Source organism: Helianthus annuus, chromosome 8, assembly GCF_002127325.2.
Source record: "Helianthus annuus cultivar XRQ/B chromosome 8, HanXRQr2.0-SUNRISE, whole genome shotgun sequence".
Classification (NCBI taxonomy): domain Eukaryota; kingdom Viridiplantae; phylum Streptophyta; class Magnoliopsida; order Asterales; family Asteraceae; genus Helianthus; species Helianthus annuus.
Genome location: NC_035440.2, coordinates 12,423,417 through 12,441,291, shown reverse-complemented (window position 1 = coordinate 12,441,291; position 17,875 = coordinate 12,423,417). Strand labels below are relative to the sequence as shown.

At 33.1% G+C, this 17,875-nt stretch overlaps 1 protein-coding gene and 1 long non-coding RNA gene across 2 annotated transcripts; both read right to left on the bottom strand.

Annotated features, from left to right (window-relative positions):
- Window positions 1-8,672: 8,672 nt before the first annotated feature.
- Window positions 8,673-10,231, bottom strand: LOC110870838. Its single transcript, XR_002553287.2, has 2 exons — window positions 9,958-10,231; window positions 8,673-8,863 (listed from the first exon to the last, which is right to left on the bottom strand). It is a non-coding gene; the product is annotated as an uncharacterized LOC110870838 (long non-coding RNA).
- A 1,861-nt stretch (window positions 10,232-12,092) lies between these two features.
- LOC110869572 lies at window positions 12,093-12,584 on the bottom strand. Its single transcript, XM_022118814.1, has one exon. The coding sequence runs from the start codon at window positions 12,582-12,584 to the stop codon at window positions 12,093-12,095; it is 492 nt and encodes a 163-aa protein (XP_021974506.1).
- Window positions 12,585-17,875: the final 5,291 nt, after the last annotated feature.

Here is a 17,875-nt window from a genome sequence, read left to right as displayed (position 1 = left end):
TCACCCATATCAAGATCTACAAATCATGGATCATATATGGTTAGAAGTGATATTTTCCCAAACTCGGTATTTCCACAAGTATATGCACTTATCTAATCATAAGTTCATAAATCATAACTCATAAGCCAGTGGACTATTTCATAAGTTCATAAATCATAACTCATAAGCCAGTGGACTATTTAAAAATTCAAGATTTCAAAATACAAGGCCATATTTGTTTTCGACCTATTTCAATAACTTTTTCGCGATTCAAGGCCATTGTTGTTTGGGCCTAGAAACTTAAAAGATCATTTAAAAGCCCAAATCATAAAGTTAGATGGTTAATGGTCCAAATCAAAACCTCAAAGTGAATATAACAAACATCAACAGTTCAAATATCAGCAAAACAAATATTTATAGCTTTTTCTAAATAGTATACTAGTTTAAGATCCCGTGAATTTCAAGGGTTGGTAAAAGAAAATATCTTCATTATCATCATTGACATAAATATTATGATTTTATACACGCTAAAACACAAACGAACATATTAGAGTACATCGACAAATTGAAATACACGAATATACAACGATCACAATTCGTTGAAAATCTCTTTATAAACCACATTAAAGCTGCTAACCGCGCTTGTCGATTGCCGAACCTTCAAGATATCCACCCTAACTTGCTTGACCGAAAAATCCATACCATTCCCTTCAGATAATTATCTCCATTTATCAGCACCGCCTTTAATCTCTTCACTCTTAAGCATGCCTTCCAACTGCACCACTTCATCCTTTTCCACATCAGACGATGGTACCCGTTTGTAGTCATCTTTCACATAGGCTTCCTTATCCTTAGCGAATGAGTAGAGACGAGGGAAATGGTTCATAAGAACACCTCCCTGCCCCCCACGATTCAGACCAGAATCTCACAGAATCGCCAGAAACCCACCTTACACTCAAATGTTAATTTGGTACAGGTCCAATCCCATCTTCAAGAACTCGACATTGACCGACCCAATAACTTTCTAGACTCCAGGGGTAGACATTTTGCAAGGAATAAGAGCTTGATTCCTATTACTCTCGAGAGGTGTCAGTTTGTTATCCCGTGAACACTATATTAAAACATAACCATTCAAATTAAATCATAATTCCAAATGTTTGGATGAAAATAGAGATCTAATAAATTTGTGAAATTACCTTGGGGGGTCTGACATAGAGATAACATGTGTTTTCTAACTGTATAGCAAGAGCTGACTTAACATGTGTGTTGTATCTTATGAAATCATAACCTTTGTATCGTTGAAGTCGAACATCTTCTCTAGCACCAAGAACATGAAAATGACAATGATGATAATCTATAATATAATGTTGTTTAGTTAGCAGTTTAAAACACATACCAATGAAGGTAAAAAAAGATAGAAAATTAATAAAATAGAAATAAAGTTTCACTCAAACTTTTCTTAAGAGTTGTACCATTTAATAATCATTGTTAGGGGTGCTAAACGGGTTGTGTTTGTGGGTTGACGGGTTCAACCCGATCCGAACGTGAAAATTTTAGACGAACCCGAACCTGAAAATTGTGTCATACATATGAACCCGAACCCGACCCGAATATTCTCAGGTTGACCCGAACCGGACCCATTCAACCCAAAATTTTTTATTTTTTATTTTTTAGCAAATAAATATATTAAAATTAACATCTACTACAAAAGAATACAAATTTATATAATAAAATTACATTAAAATCATAAATATTATGTTAATTTCCTTTTGAAGTTATATTTATGACATAAAATTACACACCTAATCAAATTATGACATAAAACATATTGTAAAAAATATACTTTTAATATAAACGGGTTAAACGGGTCAACCCGCCAACCCGATCGGGTTGACCCGAACCTGACCCGTTTAGCTAAACGGGTTCAACATGAAACTCACCCGATCCCGTTTAGACGAAACCCAAACCCACGAATTTCGTGTTAGGTTCGTGTCGTATTTTCAGGTTATGTCAGAAATTCACACCCCTAATTTTTGTGTACATTTTTTTCTATCATAAAAACTGAACTACAACATATATATGTTGACCTAGCAGAGCAATTCTCCTATATATTAAAAAACTAATGTTTTGAACAGTGTCCAAATTCTAATAATGAATATATTTTTTTAATAATTTTTATTATCTTCTTTACTTTTTAAGTTAGATAAGCCTGTGTTAACTGGTATTGGTATCGAAAATACCAGTACGGTTGTCGGTACATGAAGGTAAAAACTGACACCAGCCTAGTACAGAAAACACCAAAAGTCGGTATCGAATTGATTTTGAAAATCTTTTAGTTCGAGAAATTCGGTACTGCTACCCGGTACCATTTGTTCATCCCTGATCACGGGTGTCGTATGAACAACAATGGTATCGTGCAACTTTTTTTGTTGATTTTCTTCAACTTTTAATGATTTCTTTTTTTAGTTTCAGGGGTAGGGATGAGCTCGGTGCCAACCAATACCGAATCGGTACTTGTACCGAAAATACCAGTTACGGTACGAGTATATGAAGGTAAAAAACGGTAGCGAAACGGAACCGGGAACACCAAAAGTCGTACCGAATTGGTACTTAAGATCTTTCGGTTCGGGAAATTCGGTACCGGTACCCAATATCATTTGCTCATCTCTGACCACAGGTTTCATACGAACAACATTATTACCATACAACTTTTTTGGTTGATTTTCTTTTGGTTATCTTTTAGTGTTTTTTTTTATATTTCCTTTTTATTCAGCGGTTTCCGTACGCAGCGCGCTTGTAGTGATTTCAAAACACATATAAACACAGACTAAACAACAAAAGACGTTCGCCGCAGCGTGGCGATAGTAAAAAACTAGTTATGTAAAATAACTATTGTGGCATCACAATTGTATAAAGTTAATGATTTGGCATCCCGTCAACCGTTTGTCACAATGGGCATTTACATCATCAATTTTACATAATTGTGTACCATGTTAGCTATTTCCGCAACTGGGATGCCATAAGGATGCCATATCGTATATGACGATGTTACCAAATGTTTTCTGCACCAAAATCGTGAGGGTTTGAGTTCGACAAAGTAACAGTAGGTGGATGTTTTGAGTAGATTTTAGGTGTGTGTTTGCTTGTATCTGTGTCTAAATGTTTGTTGTTAAAAAAAATGATGTACCAAGGTAACCACCATCTCTTTCCCTGTTTAAACAGTCAAACATTTAAAATTTTCACCACAACTTACTTATCCACTCTCACATTTCTAATTCACCTAACATTATAATTCTTTTTACCACATATCCACCAAGCTATAGATAAATGAAAAGCAAATAAATAACGGTACGAGTCGTTGAACAAATCCAACCCGTGAAACGTAACCCTCACCATCTTTGCAACAACTCGAGCAATACACGCAACATCTACAACAATATATGCAACAACTAGAAAAACATCCCCCCCCCCCCCACCCCCGCACACACACACGAGCACACAAAAACTCCAAGTCAACCCATATACGAAAGTCCTTATTGTTAAACTACTTTTAGCACATCAGTCTTTATTGGTTTAATTAATATAAATGTCTTTTTTTATTCATTTGTCTTTTAAGAAAAATTAAAAGAAAATAAAATAACCCCAGAAACTCCCCCTTCCACCCCTTGCTTTTTGGGGCTGACGTGACAGCTACGTGTTACTTTTAGTCTCCTTCAAGCTCCTTCCACCCGGAGTAATCTAATAATTACCTCTTTGTTTTTGTCCGATTTATTTAAAAAACCGGAGATAGTGAAGGTGATACATGTGAAGATGATCAATGAGTTATTTACTGTGATTAAAAAAAATCACGTTTTTTGCTTGAACAAATTTGATAATATCCAAAGAAATTAATATTTATAGGGTATTTCCATTCCTCTATCTTGTATTTAATTATTATAAAAATTAACATCACACGTTATACAATATTTAAAATATCATGCCTTGTTCTACACGTCATGTGCACTTTCTAAATGCACCCGAAATGAAAACATTACAATAATGAACATGGACCCGTGCATTAAACCTCCCTTCAATTTCTTCGAAATGGATAGACGATGCAACCGGTAGGAGCAATTGATTTGACTCCTTTGACTATATTTGCATAACAATTAGGCTGAATAATATGGGGCGCCAACCCCTTCCACCTTAACAAAAAATCATCAATAGCACCCTCCCCCCCCCCCCCACCTGGTTCCAGGGACGCCATTGATGCCCAGTGATTACAATAACGAATGGAATTGTGGGCTCCACTTCAATTTTAAACCTTAAAACCAAAAAAAATAAATATAGGTAGGGGGGGCCTATGTGGGGGCTTTAACCCATACCCTAGGCTTTATTTGTAAACGGCAATGAAGCCCCTTGTCTTATGTGACACCTATGTGTCGATGATGTATTACAATGAAGCCCCTAGAAGGCTCCAACCATACCTCACAGACTTAAAACGGGTTTCTTCCAAATTCTAATTACAATGACACAGCCACCCAAAATTTTAGATCTTCTTTTAATATTTTCTTAATGTAAACTAACAATTCATTTTCTTTTTCATTGTAGACAGTTTGAGATCTTTTCAAGATCAGCTCGTCAGTCGCCAAAAACTCAAATGGGATCACAGCTTACATAAACTCAAGTCTGAGTTCGAGTTTAGCCTGGAGCTAATTTAAAATATGAATTGAAGTTTGAGCTTTATATACCGAGTTTAAGTAAGTTCGTGAATTTTAAATATATAATACATATAGTTTTGTAAAATTTTTATTATACAAATAATATAAAATAAGTAGATTTACATTAATATATAATACATATAGTTTTGTAAAAATTTTATAATACAAATAATATAAAATAAGTAGATTTACATATATTGATTGCTTTAATTTCCGAAAATATATACTTTTTAAATAGATATACTTTAGGGAAACTATGCCAAACATAACAACAGGTTTGGTGCACCCAACCTTGGTTTCTTTTCAAGATTTATTTTAGATTTAGAAAAAGCCATCATTTTAAGACTTTAAAATAAAAGGAATAGAAAAAGTTAAACAACATCTCTTGTGTATACTAAAGGGATATTAGATTTAAATAATCTCAACATTCACCAATTTGTCAATAATATTCTTAAATTTCGATTTGTACACCAGCACTCCCAACTTATTACTTATTGGTCGATAACACTCCCTAACTAATCGAACCCTAATCCAATTAGTTTTTGTTGATGTGGCATCTGATGTGGCATTTTTTTGCTGACATGGCATAGGACGTGGCAGCTGATGTAGCATTTTTTATGATATGGCAACTGACATGGCATTTTTTTGATGATATGCAGCTGAGGTCGCAGCTGACATGGCATTTTGATGATGTGGCAACTGACATAAGCTAACTGGGTTAGGGTCAGTTAGTTAGGGAGTGTTATTAGCCAATAAGTTGAAAGTTGAGAGTGCTGGTGTATAAATCAAAAGTTAAAAGTGTTATCGGCCAATTGGTGATATTTGAGTTTATTTAAATCCAATATCCCTATATTAAATTTAAAATGCTGTCTCTTTCAAAGAGGTTTGCTACATGTCAATGCCTATATCAAATATGCTAAAATTTTCTTTATATGTTAGATTTATTACATAACCTACATTTGACCAAACACCATCGAGATGGTATAAAAAAGGTTCAAGTTTCATTATTAGACATAAGTTTTGTGAGCGTTAATCTTTTTCTTTCTAGAAGATATATATTATAACAATATAAGACTAGTGGGTATGGAGAGTCTCATCCCTAAGGGAATGGGCTGCCACGTCGGCGCCACGTAGGAGTGGTTTGGAGGGGATGGACCTAGGGGGTGGGGGATGAACCCCTTTATGTATATATATATATGTATGTATGTATAGGTATATGTGAGAGAAGGGAGGAGAAGGAGGCCCGGCGAGATCGGCTGGTGGGAGCCGGAAAGGACGGGACGGGACGGGACGTGACGGGATGAGGGGGGCGATGTGGGGGACCGGCGCCGGGCCTAAGCCGGCCCTCATACCGCTTAGTCTAATCCCATTCATCTCTATAGATATATAATTTCATTTATTAAATATGTTTGGTATAAAACACAATGTCATAACCTTAATTCAAATACAATATATTTTATGTGTACTGAAAGTATCATGTACAAGAAAGGTAATTCGTATAAAGTTTGAGAGACATTTTGAGTCTTTGATCAAGTAATCCAATGGTTGAGTTTAGATTGTCCTCAAATGTAGAATTCACGTAAACAAAACAAGGCAAATAAGTAGGGAAATGACAAAATAGAAAAATCCAATATTGTTAACTCATAAACTCACTTCTTCCACGATTTTCAAACGGTTATAACTTTTTAATGCGATAATATTTTTTTTAAAGTTTTAACGTATTAACGAACATTTTATTCTCTTTAATTTTAGTATGCTATTGCTATAGAGGAAAGGGGGAGCATATTATTTAGCCTAATACATAAATCACAGGATTAATGGCCTCAAGTATAAAACATGCTTTAGACCCCAGAAAAGCTTGAATCAACACTGAGATTCAGATACGGTTAATAATAGCCCTCTCATGCATCAAATTTAAACCACTATGTATTTTTGTATAACATCAATTTTTACGATAAACTTTACACGTAAATGTTATATAACTTTCATTCTAAAGGATCTTAACTTAATATCATGTGAGACACTAATTCGGGTCATTTAAGATTAGCTATACCATTTACAATATACGCCCCGCTTGTGGTATGCGCATATAATATATATATATATATAGGCTAATTATAAGGAGAAAACCCACTCCGGTTGACTAAACCCAATTGTGTGGACAGGGAGTCTCCACGTCATTTTTGTAATAGATGTGTTAAAGGGCAAATTCGGTAATTCATACTAGACCAACAAAATATATATAACATATTTAATCCTTTTGTGCTGACACATTTATGTACAAGTTGGGTTGTCAAGTATTGTTGAAGCAACCTAGTGAGGGGGGTAGTAGGTTTGCTTTTTAGGTTGTAGATAGTTTGATTTTTATGTTCAGGTACACACTATATTATTTATTATTATGGTCATTTCATCATTCTTATTTCTCACACCCTTTTACAGATTAAATAAATGTACGAAAACGATCCTATACAACAGTCCTATACGAAGATACATGACAACTTGCAAAAAAAAAAAAAAAAAAAAAAAACAAATTCATACTATTTTTTAAAAACATTATAAACATTTTTTTATACATATGAATATCTAAGCCCCACATTTGTTTTGTAACAAATATATATATCCCCACGTTTTTTTTACATTCAACTTACATAATAATAAAAACTATGTAACTTCTATTTTTTTCAAACCAACTTCTAACTTTTTTTGTTTATACTTTTTTTAAATGTAAAGTTTAATTAGTTTGTAAATTGTCCGGGCTAAATTATTTGCCATACACTTCATAGTTATGAACAAAAAATCCCTAAAATTCATAAAACCCGTTTTTTCCCAGCAAACCTTTTTTATGGATTCTAACAAAACTCGTAAAAAACAAAATAGCTTCAATTAATCATAAAATACATAAATTGAAAACCCTCTTCTAACATTTTTTTTTTACTTTTTTATACTCTCTTTCACACTTTTACTTTTGATGTAATTCTCCTTTTTCATTTATATATATATATATATATATATATATATATATATGTATATCAGATGTTTTTTTTCTTTTTTACATTTAGATGTAACTGACACAAACATTGTTACCTATATCATTTGTATTTGTATTAAATAAAAATGTAAAATACATTTTTACATTATCAATTTACGCCACATTTGTAATAACGCACTTTATTTCTGTAACATAAAATGTTACATAGTAATCTAGAAAAATATAACAACGCACTTTATTTTTACAACAATCTAAAAAAGTGTAACAGTGCACTTTATTTTCTGTAACGAGCATTATTTATGTAACACAAAAAAATGTAACAAGTATTTTTGCTTTGATTGTTACATTTCTAACACAAAAAAAATGTTTAGTGTATATACATACATGTTTAGTGTTTTTAGTGAGGGAAAAATACATAGAAGTTTCACATCCTTTTTGAACAACTGTCTTGTTTTAATCCATAAATTAAATATTTTTTTAAATAATATCATAGCTAGGAAATTGAGGCTATACACCACATCCAAAAAGATAAAATATAGAGGTGAGGGGAGAGGCTTGTCATGATGATACATTGAGAAGTGAATTCACACTTTGTCAGACTTCTTTTTTCCCATAGTGTAATTTGATTTTATGTCACTTCAAAGTATGTACCTTTTTTTGCTTAATCTTTTGGTAATGAAACATTGTTAAAAGACTATTTGTAATATTCGCATCTATTTTATAGAAACAGTTTGTACAAAATCATATCAGTGTTTTGATGTAACAATGTATGTAAGACCTTTTACAAAAATATTTTTTTTTTCATATGTTACACAAAACGAGTCATATCTACATTAGTTATTTAGGCTTCAAAAATCATTTTTTTCATATGTTTTCCAAACCGAGTCATATGTTACAAAAAATATTTTTTTTTTCATATTTTAATCTACATGTATACACGTTAATGTTACAACATAGACATTTTTTTGTTACATTTCAGATTTGTACATATAAATAAAAAAACATAGCCCAAAATTTTCTTTATATAACCAAGTAATTAGATATGTAGTATCATACATAAAACAAAACATTTCCGTATTGTTACAAAGATACCCGTAAACAAAAATGATACAAATTAATGTAATAATTTGAGATTAAATAATTATTAGTTTCCCTTTAACACATTTTCCAGTTTGGTTGTAGATGGCTTTTTTCCCTGCATTTCAATTAAAAAAAACATCAACATTCCCCGCAATACAAAACGTTTATTAAGATGGGGAATACCCTCCACCCACAAAAAAAAAAATAAATAAATAAACAAATTTTTGAATGTATAAATACATGTGGTCAATTTTATTTATTTTGTTTCTTATCTTCATTATCTACAAGCACCGAAGGTTAATAACAAGTTATAATTTTCCAGGGATCTAACAATGTGAAGCATTCATGTACAATATACAGTTTTTTGGATTATCTCAAAATGCAACACACATGTACATTTTTTATACACATCAAATATCAGTGTAACTTTTTTTATGTAAAAGGAATTCAACTAAAAAATAACCAAAGAACAAAAAATCTAGCTTTGTTTTGTTTCAAAACCAACGGTTAACCTTCTTTTGTTTACATTTTTCCTTTTAAATGTAATTTTTTATCATACACTTTTTTAAAATATGAACGGCATAAAGAGTGACATTTTATTCCAATAGAACATTTGTAGCAACTTTTTAAAAAGCCTAAAAAGTTTTAAAATGTTACCCTTATCACACACTGTGATATTTCCGCTCATACTTTGAAAATTCTTTTTAAAGTCACTATTGTTTTTATAATAATTTTGTAAAAACGTACAATTCTATAAGATTGGTTAATCAACTTTAATAATAATCAAGAACCCCTTAACGAGAATTGTAAAATCCTTTTTCCACAACAAACGAATTTTTTTCATTATAATTGTTAACAATCAAAAATCAAACTATTTAAGGGTCTGAAAGTGATAACAACCAAAAAGAATAATGTTATTTAACATGTAAAAAGCACTTGATAAATGTCACTATTTGTAATTTTTATGAACAAAACAAAAACCATAAGAAATTTCATTTTTGACTAGACTAACTAGTAACCTTTTTTTACAGATTTTTTTGAACACCTTTAAATCACAAAAACATGTTGGATTCAACATTAATAACAATCCAAAAACCCCTGCTAATAGAATGATTAAAAAAAACAACACTAATAGCTTCAAGAATCATTGAATACATATTTTTTTCACCCTAAAAAATGATGCATCTACACGTAAAGGAATATACTTACCTTTTAATGTAACAGGACGTTTATGTGGAAGAACCTGAAGCTTTCTCTGCTTGTATGATTATGGTCGAAATCCTATAAAATGGGTGCAACTCCATTTTAACATTTTTTTAGGGAGATGAAGATCAAATTTTGAAATCAGTTTGAAGTTGAGAGAGAGAGAGAGAGTGTGTGGGCGTGTGTTTGTGTGTGAAAGAGAGAGAGAGAGAGAGAGAGAGAGAGAGAGAGATGGTGCTTCTTTTTGAATAACAAATCTAAAAATGGAGCATGATCTTTTTATTAGCATGTATGGTGGAGTGTGTAGTACATATAATGATGAAACTTGTACTATATATGTCTGGTTCTTTACAAAGAAGACCAGAAAATACATTATATCCCCATAATACCCCTGGTTGTACCTTCTTTTATTATTTTACTAAAAGTATTATCACTTTTCCAACAAATTGATCATAGCCATTCATCAAAATTAATCAAGGGTAGATATAGGGTTTTCTGGGTTTAGTCAACTCAACCGGGTTTTCAATTTATCCTTGCCCTATATATATATATATGTGTGTGTGTGTGTGTGTGGGCCATTGGAGTGCAAAAGTGAAAGTGCATTAATTTTAACGTTATTTTACTAATTTCGTGAAAATAACGTTAAAAGTTGAGAACGGTTAATCATGAATCATGTGGTGGCGTTGATAGATGAAAGACAAAAGGGTACATGCAATAATCGGTCTTTGTCCCGAATGCTAAGTGTTATGTGCCTTATGTCCAAGGCTTGATACAAAACTACTATCGAGTCGGGGGTCTCACTGGAAGCAGCCTCTCTATTCCTACGGGGTAGAGGTAAGGTTTTCTACATCTTACTCTCCTCAGACCATACCTTTGCTTTGATATTGGTGGCATATACTGAGTATGATGATGATGATTTAGGGTGAGGGTATGGTTAATCACTCTAGGGTGATTGAGTGATTCTCTACCCAATAATATTATATCATGTCAACTCTCCATTCTACTCCCCATTTTGCACTCAATCACTAGGTATGATTAATCACTCCAGGGTGTTTGAGTTATATATTTTTTGATTGGTTTTTCTCTCCTCTCTCTCTCTCTCTCCTCCCTTTGTTCTTCTTCACATTCGGTGACTACACACCGATTTTGCTTACCGCATACCCAATCACCGAAACCAATAATAACCGCGATATGGTTACCGCTCGATGACACCCACTCACCGAATCACTCCCCAATAATCATACCACCCACCCTTACAATAACGAACTTTAAAAACACTTGACATGTATATTCATATGTCACAACATAAATACCCCTATTTTAAAAAAAGTATAAAAAATCAGCCAATAAGAATACCTAAAAACATCCAACACCATTACTACATCATTACCACATTTTTATAATTTTTAATCACTCATTAACACTACCCATTCTCTCTCTCTCTCTATTATATAGCCATTCTCTATATATATTATATAGTGGCCCGGGACAAATAACTTTGTTAATTTTTACATGTTTTTTTTAAAACAACCCCAAAAACTTCAAAAAACAACTATTAAACAAATAAAAACGAACGATGTAACCACAACACGAATAACTTGTTTTACATGATTTTTTTATAAACAACCAAGAAAACATTTCTAAAAACAACTACTAAAATAATAAAAACAAATGAAGTAACAAAACCATGAAAAAAACATCACTTAAAAGCATGCTATTCGGATGCTCTTAGAGCATTTATATTGAATCCCTCATATTTATAATTTATGTGAGTAGAAACTCTAGATATTATATATAACGATTGTTGGTGATTGTAAGTGAGGAAGAGAGAAAATGTTAGTATTATTCATAAAATCAGAGAAAACACTGTTGGTCATTTTATAATTTCTATAATATATTTTTTAAGATACGGACAAGACTTCTGAACCATTGTTACCCTTACACTTTATACTAATTCCAACAATGGTCCCTCGGATTTTGAAACTTTATACTAATAATTCCAACAATGGTCCCGCAGATTTTGAAACATTTCTTCCAAAACCCAATCGAAAGCCAAGGTAAGGTATACTATTCATTTTGGATCATAATTAAAAAAAAAAAAAAAAAACTTTACAATATCCTAACGTCATAAAAACAGTTTATTACTGTGCCGGTAAGGTTTCCGGCCGCCACGTCAGATCCGACGATCCAAACCCTACATCCGTATGATCAAAAAGTCCATCTAACGTCACATATTCACCGTTGTTAATATTATCTCCGTCATAAACAAACTCTGACTCGAACGAGTCATAACTCAAAAACTGTTCATCTAACCCCCACAACTCACTGAGTTCAACCGACTCAGCCAAAACTCGTGTATTCGTTTCCGTCGGAGGTAGACCCAGTTCATCATCCGACGCTTCAAAGAGAAACCCCAGCTCCGGCCGGTCACCGGAATTTATTCCGGCCACCTCCGTCGTCGGCGCCGGAGAAATTTCGTCTTGGAATGTTTTCATAAACGAGTCAAGGTCGTGACTCGGAGTGGACACGGCCGAGTCGTCCAGGATGTCGAGGAGTATTCTTTTGGCTTCTAGTGAGTCAAGTCCTGACTCGTCCGAGTTACGGACTCGTTTTTTGGAACTCAGTGATTCCATTTATACACAAAGGGTGTTTTGGGAATAAAGAAATGTGAAGGGAGACAAAGGGTGTTTGTGAAGTGGGAATGGAGACGAGGAGGGGTTTTATAGGAGGGACAAAGTTTGATTTTATTTTTTATCTTTTATTATTATTTTGATTATTATTTTGTGTGTCTATCACGAGACACGAACGACAGGGGCGCGTGGGGGCAGAACCTCGGTGGTCATCACGCATGTATTATTATGCTTTTTTTTTTTTTTTTTTTTAAAACTTTAGGATATATGGAAAATAATGTTTTGTTCATAACCTATTTGGAATTATTTTATTCATTATTTAAAATGCTTTTTTTTTTTTTAACTTTAGGATATATGGAAAATAATGTTTTGTTCATAACTTATTTGGAATTATTTTATTCATTATTTAAATAGTCTATTTGTGTATTTAAATAGTCTATTTGTGTATGGACATTGGACAATAATGATTGGATGGTTTTCGGTTTAGATCATATGTAATGAGGATTTATAAGGGCATGAAAGATTTTGATAATGCCCTTACACCATTACTCATGGGCATTATAGGGGTATGAAGAGTGAGGGGCATTTCTATAATAATGCCCAAAGAGAAGAAAAATAATGGAAAGTAATAAATGAAATGGGCATTAACCATTACACCTTTTTTAAAAGGGCATTATAATGATGATGTGGTGAAAAATACCCCTTAGTGGGCATTAACCATTACCTATGGTCTTATGCTAATCTTTTTTTTCAGAAGGTGTATTAGAAATTGATTGTTGTTCAAAAATGTATTTAATTATATTTATTAAAGGTTGACAAGTGATTTTTTTTTTATTTAGGGCATGTTTGGCTAAGCTTTTTGAAACAATTTATTAACTTATTGGTTTTTTGAAAAGTTATAAATTTTAAAATGATGTTTGAGAATAAGGGTGTATGTGAGGAGAAAAATCCAAAAAGCCAATAAATCACTTCATCCAGACTTTTACAAAGACAATAATTTAATAAGTTGTTAAGACAATAATTTAATAAGTTGTTTCAAAAAGCTTAACAAAACATGCTCTTAGTATACATGATATTACAATTATAGTTTTCTTTTAAGATAAGTTGAAACTGAATGCGGTGACTAGTATCGTGTTCACGTGAATTACTTTATAGATCACATGCAGTTAATTTGATTTAAAAAAAAAAAATCACATCAGTATTTGTAAGTTATGGATGTACTTTTTGTTTACATAAATATAGTATAGAAACTATATATAGTTTATCAAACATTGAAGATAGTCATACTCATACAAATTATGTCTAGTATATTCCTAAATGTTGTGCTACGGGGTATGGGGTGGTAGATTAGATCATAGATTGTTACATAGTAGATGGTTTCGTGGTACCCCCTCCCCCTCCAAACCTTAGTGATTCACATGGTTTAATTAAAGGCAACCATGACTCTCTTTCAATTAATTAAGGGATTTTGATTGGTGTGGGAAAATAATGGATGATGACGGGGTCATGGTCACACAATATAGGGTTGTGGATAACAGTGAAATAACATGGTGCTGACGTGAAGGGTGATGGTCATTTGGGTTATGACCACACCACATAGGTGGTGTTTGTTTTTTCTGCGGGAAAAGGTCTGCAGTCTGCGGACCACATCTGCAGGCATCTGCAGAAGAAGAGATGGACTAAAAGTCTGCAGTCTGCAAGGAGAAGAGGGTTTGTTTTTTTACTTCTACAAAAACATCTTCTACACACACAACACACACCACAGAACTTCTCTCTCTCTCTGCCTTCATATCCCCACCACCACCACCACCACAACCATCCACCGTCGCACCCACCATCACCTCCGTCGCAACCACCACCACCACCAGTGGCGGATCCAGGATTTTTTTTCACTGGGTTCACTTTTAACAGTGTCTGAAATTCGGTCAACCCGACGTTAGTTTTTTCGGGTCGGGTTGGGCTTTATCACTAAAGTCACATTTTTCCTATGATGCTTCAAAGCATTCCTATCCCACTATCTATCTCTGTCTCTAAAAAACAAGAACGAAATCGAGTTAGAACCGGTACATCTAAAAATGGTCATTTTAGTTCGAATTACAATGACAAAAGCATTAAACTTGACCAAATGAGCATTTATTTGAGCCGGTTTGACAGTTCCAACGACAAAAGCATCTATAACTGAACCATTTCCATTGCTTATTAGTTAAGAGATTCTCTTAATCGGTTAATAGAGATTAAATGAAATTAAATTAATTTCTATCTAATAGCCAACGAGCAAACTAAAATGAATTTTCAAGTAAATAACAAAAAAGTTCAGCCATGACCCAGAAGACCTGCAACGAACAGAATAGCTTTTTGACTAACAAGTAATCAACTAAAGCTCAGCGATGTGTTCACGCTTTTGTTTAACTCTAATATGAGTTTAAAATTAAAAAGAACAAAGAACATAAAAACGAGCTAACGTGGGATTCGAACTCAAGATGTCAAGTTTGAAAATAGCGCCCTTTACCAGTGAAGCTATGTTTACAAATCAAGTCTCAATCTAACAGATGGTTAACAAATCAAGTCTACAAATCTAATTCTCAATTTATGTATAACAAACTAACAGATGGTTAACAAATCAAGTCTACAAATCTAATTCTCAATTTAGTTTGTAATCGTATTTGCTAACGTTATGGATAAAAACCTTTTCCTTCCAAAAAAAATTCTCAATTTACGTAATCAACAGATTAACCGAACAAATGAGATGATGATAATCGACTAATCGGATAAACTAACCTTAATCGCTGATTCGGATAATGTAACACCCCGAAAACGAGTTTGGTAATCAAACTTCGCTAATACTAAAAGACGGGTAGAAGTACCGTTAGTAGTAAAAATAACCCGGTAAATATTTGGATTTAAATAAGAAATCCTAATATTAAATACAAGCGAATCAAAGTTTTAAGGAATTGAGTCTATAAGAGCCCGGGTTAACGGGACTTAAAATAAAACGGGTTATAACTCCCAGGACTCACTAAGTAACTAGGAATATCAACCTAGATAATTAAGTGTTTTAAAATAATAGGAAAACTTGGTTAATACACCCTTTATAAAGCTTGAATAAGTGCAGGGACTAAAGTTGACAAAGAACTAAATTGGTTTTTAATTTATTAAAAACAAAACACCACAACACACACCATAGTGTGTGTTCTGGTCGAGGTTCCCACAGGAGAAAAAGGGTTCTCTACATTGAACCCTAACTAGCATAAATTCAAGCAAATTGGAAGGGCAAATCACACCCAAATTGAAATCCAAGCACGAATTAATGATCACCTCACTGAAGTGATCATAAGGTATGTCAATTTTCACTATTTTGTTCCATCTCAAATTCTTGATAAACCCTAGAGAACTCGAAATTCATGATGCATGATAGTTGCTTGGATGAAATAGGAATGAGATAGTGATTAGGGATAAACCCTAGTCAATTACTTGTTGAAATTTTGCTTAATTCTTGTTAATTCACAATCACCATTGAAGGTGATAAGTGGGTTTTGTAAGAATATGTTAAACACTAGCATTTTGGTTGTTGTTCTAGTGTAATTTGAGCTCTAGGAAGTGAATTCAGATTCTGTTAATGTGAAAATTGATATGAACATGCTTAATTGGTATTAAGCTTGGCTAAATAACTAGTTATGAAAATTGATTGTTGATTTTATAGAATATGCCCACAAGGTGTTTGATAAAATGTCTAAGTGAATATCCATATTGTGAATTTTTGAATGAAACGCATAATTGCCTTGTTTGACTAATCACGTGAAAGATGGGGTAAAGCGGGTTCTAATCATAATGTTGATTCGACTTAATTGCGTAAACCATGTGATCAAAAAGTAGTTAACTTTTGATAAGCTAAGTTAACTAACCATGAAGTCGAATAGTAGCTTCGGCATAGAAAATAAGTGAGGTGGAATAGTCGTGATTTTATGACTAATTTAACCGCCTCGTAAATGGTTTAAAATAGTTTGACGCCTAACGAGCTAGATGGAGGCTTGGAAAAAGGAATCGGGTCAAACAAATCAAGAATGGAGGAAAAGCACAATTCGGATGCAAGGTAAGTAAAGCTTACATTCTAGTTATTTGATACCTATTGGCTTGATAGGTCGTGAATAATAAGTCTTGTTTTAAATTATGATGTTCCGACACGGCAAGTGCGGTCCGGAACAAAAGACAATGGTCATAAATCATGTTAATGGATAAAAGGAGCTAATGCGGTTAATTAGTCATGAAATGACTAAAAGATAATGAGTTTTTAAATGGTTACCTTATAAGGTAAACCATTGCAAATAATAAGGGTAAAATGGTGCTTTGGTCATGTGTGGACAACAACCGTTTAATTGGGGAAAGGCACATTATAGCTTGGGTTATAGTGAGTCAAAGAAATCAATAAACGATTTACAAGTAGAACGACTATACGGTGTAAACCGAAGTTAGTCATATAGATAAGATGGTAATAAATAAAATACCACCTCATAGAGTTTCATGGTCCTTTAGACCAAGCGGGTCAAAAGGGTGAAATTATCACCCTTTGACAATATTGACTAATAGTTGTTGAGCTATGTGATTATAGAAATAAATATCGGATGGATATGTACATCACTATCGCTTAGCGGCTACTAAGGCAAGGTATCGAAACGAATCAATATATTGATTCGAGCCAGGTATGTATAATTGGTCAAATCATCATTAGAACTTGAAGTTCAATGAGGGCTAAACAAGTTAAAATGGACATTGGGATATCTTTTAAGTAAACCGAATGATTTAAGTTATTGTCATTGTGTTTTAAGAACATGATGTCTATTCAAACAAGATCTTAGTTCAAACAGTGGAATTTTGGTCAATTACGACATGAAAAGTCCTTTGTTGTAAAGAAAGGGTTTAAGATGACTAAAACGCCCTCGTAAGCAAAATCGAGTAAATGAACCTTAAGAGTCGTTTAAAAACAAGTTATATGATCAAGCAAATACTTTGAATATGTATAGAGAATGAAAAGGGTAAATCTTGGGTCAAAAGACTCAATATGAGTCTTTGTCGTAAATTAGCAATCCGACGAGAAAAACTCGGATTATATAGATCATCTCATTGAGCTCACCACAAATTTAATTGTGGTTAAAGATCTCATAATAAGTAATGTGGTATAAAAATGCTAGAAACGAATGAAAGCGTTTCATGCTCAAAATATGCCTAAATACCCTTAACGGGTCAAATTACGCATATGAGCGTAAACGGGTTTAAGATACGTAAGAAACCCGTGACAT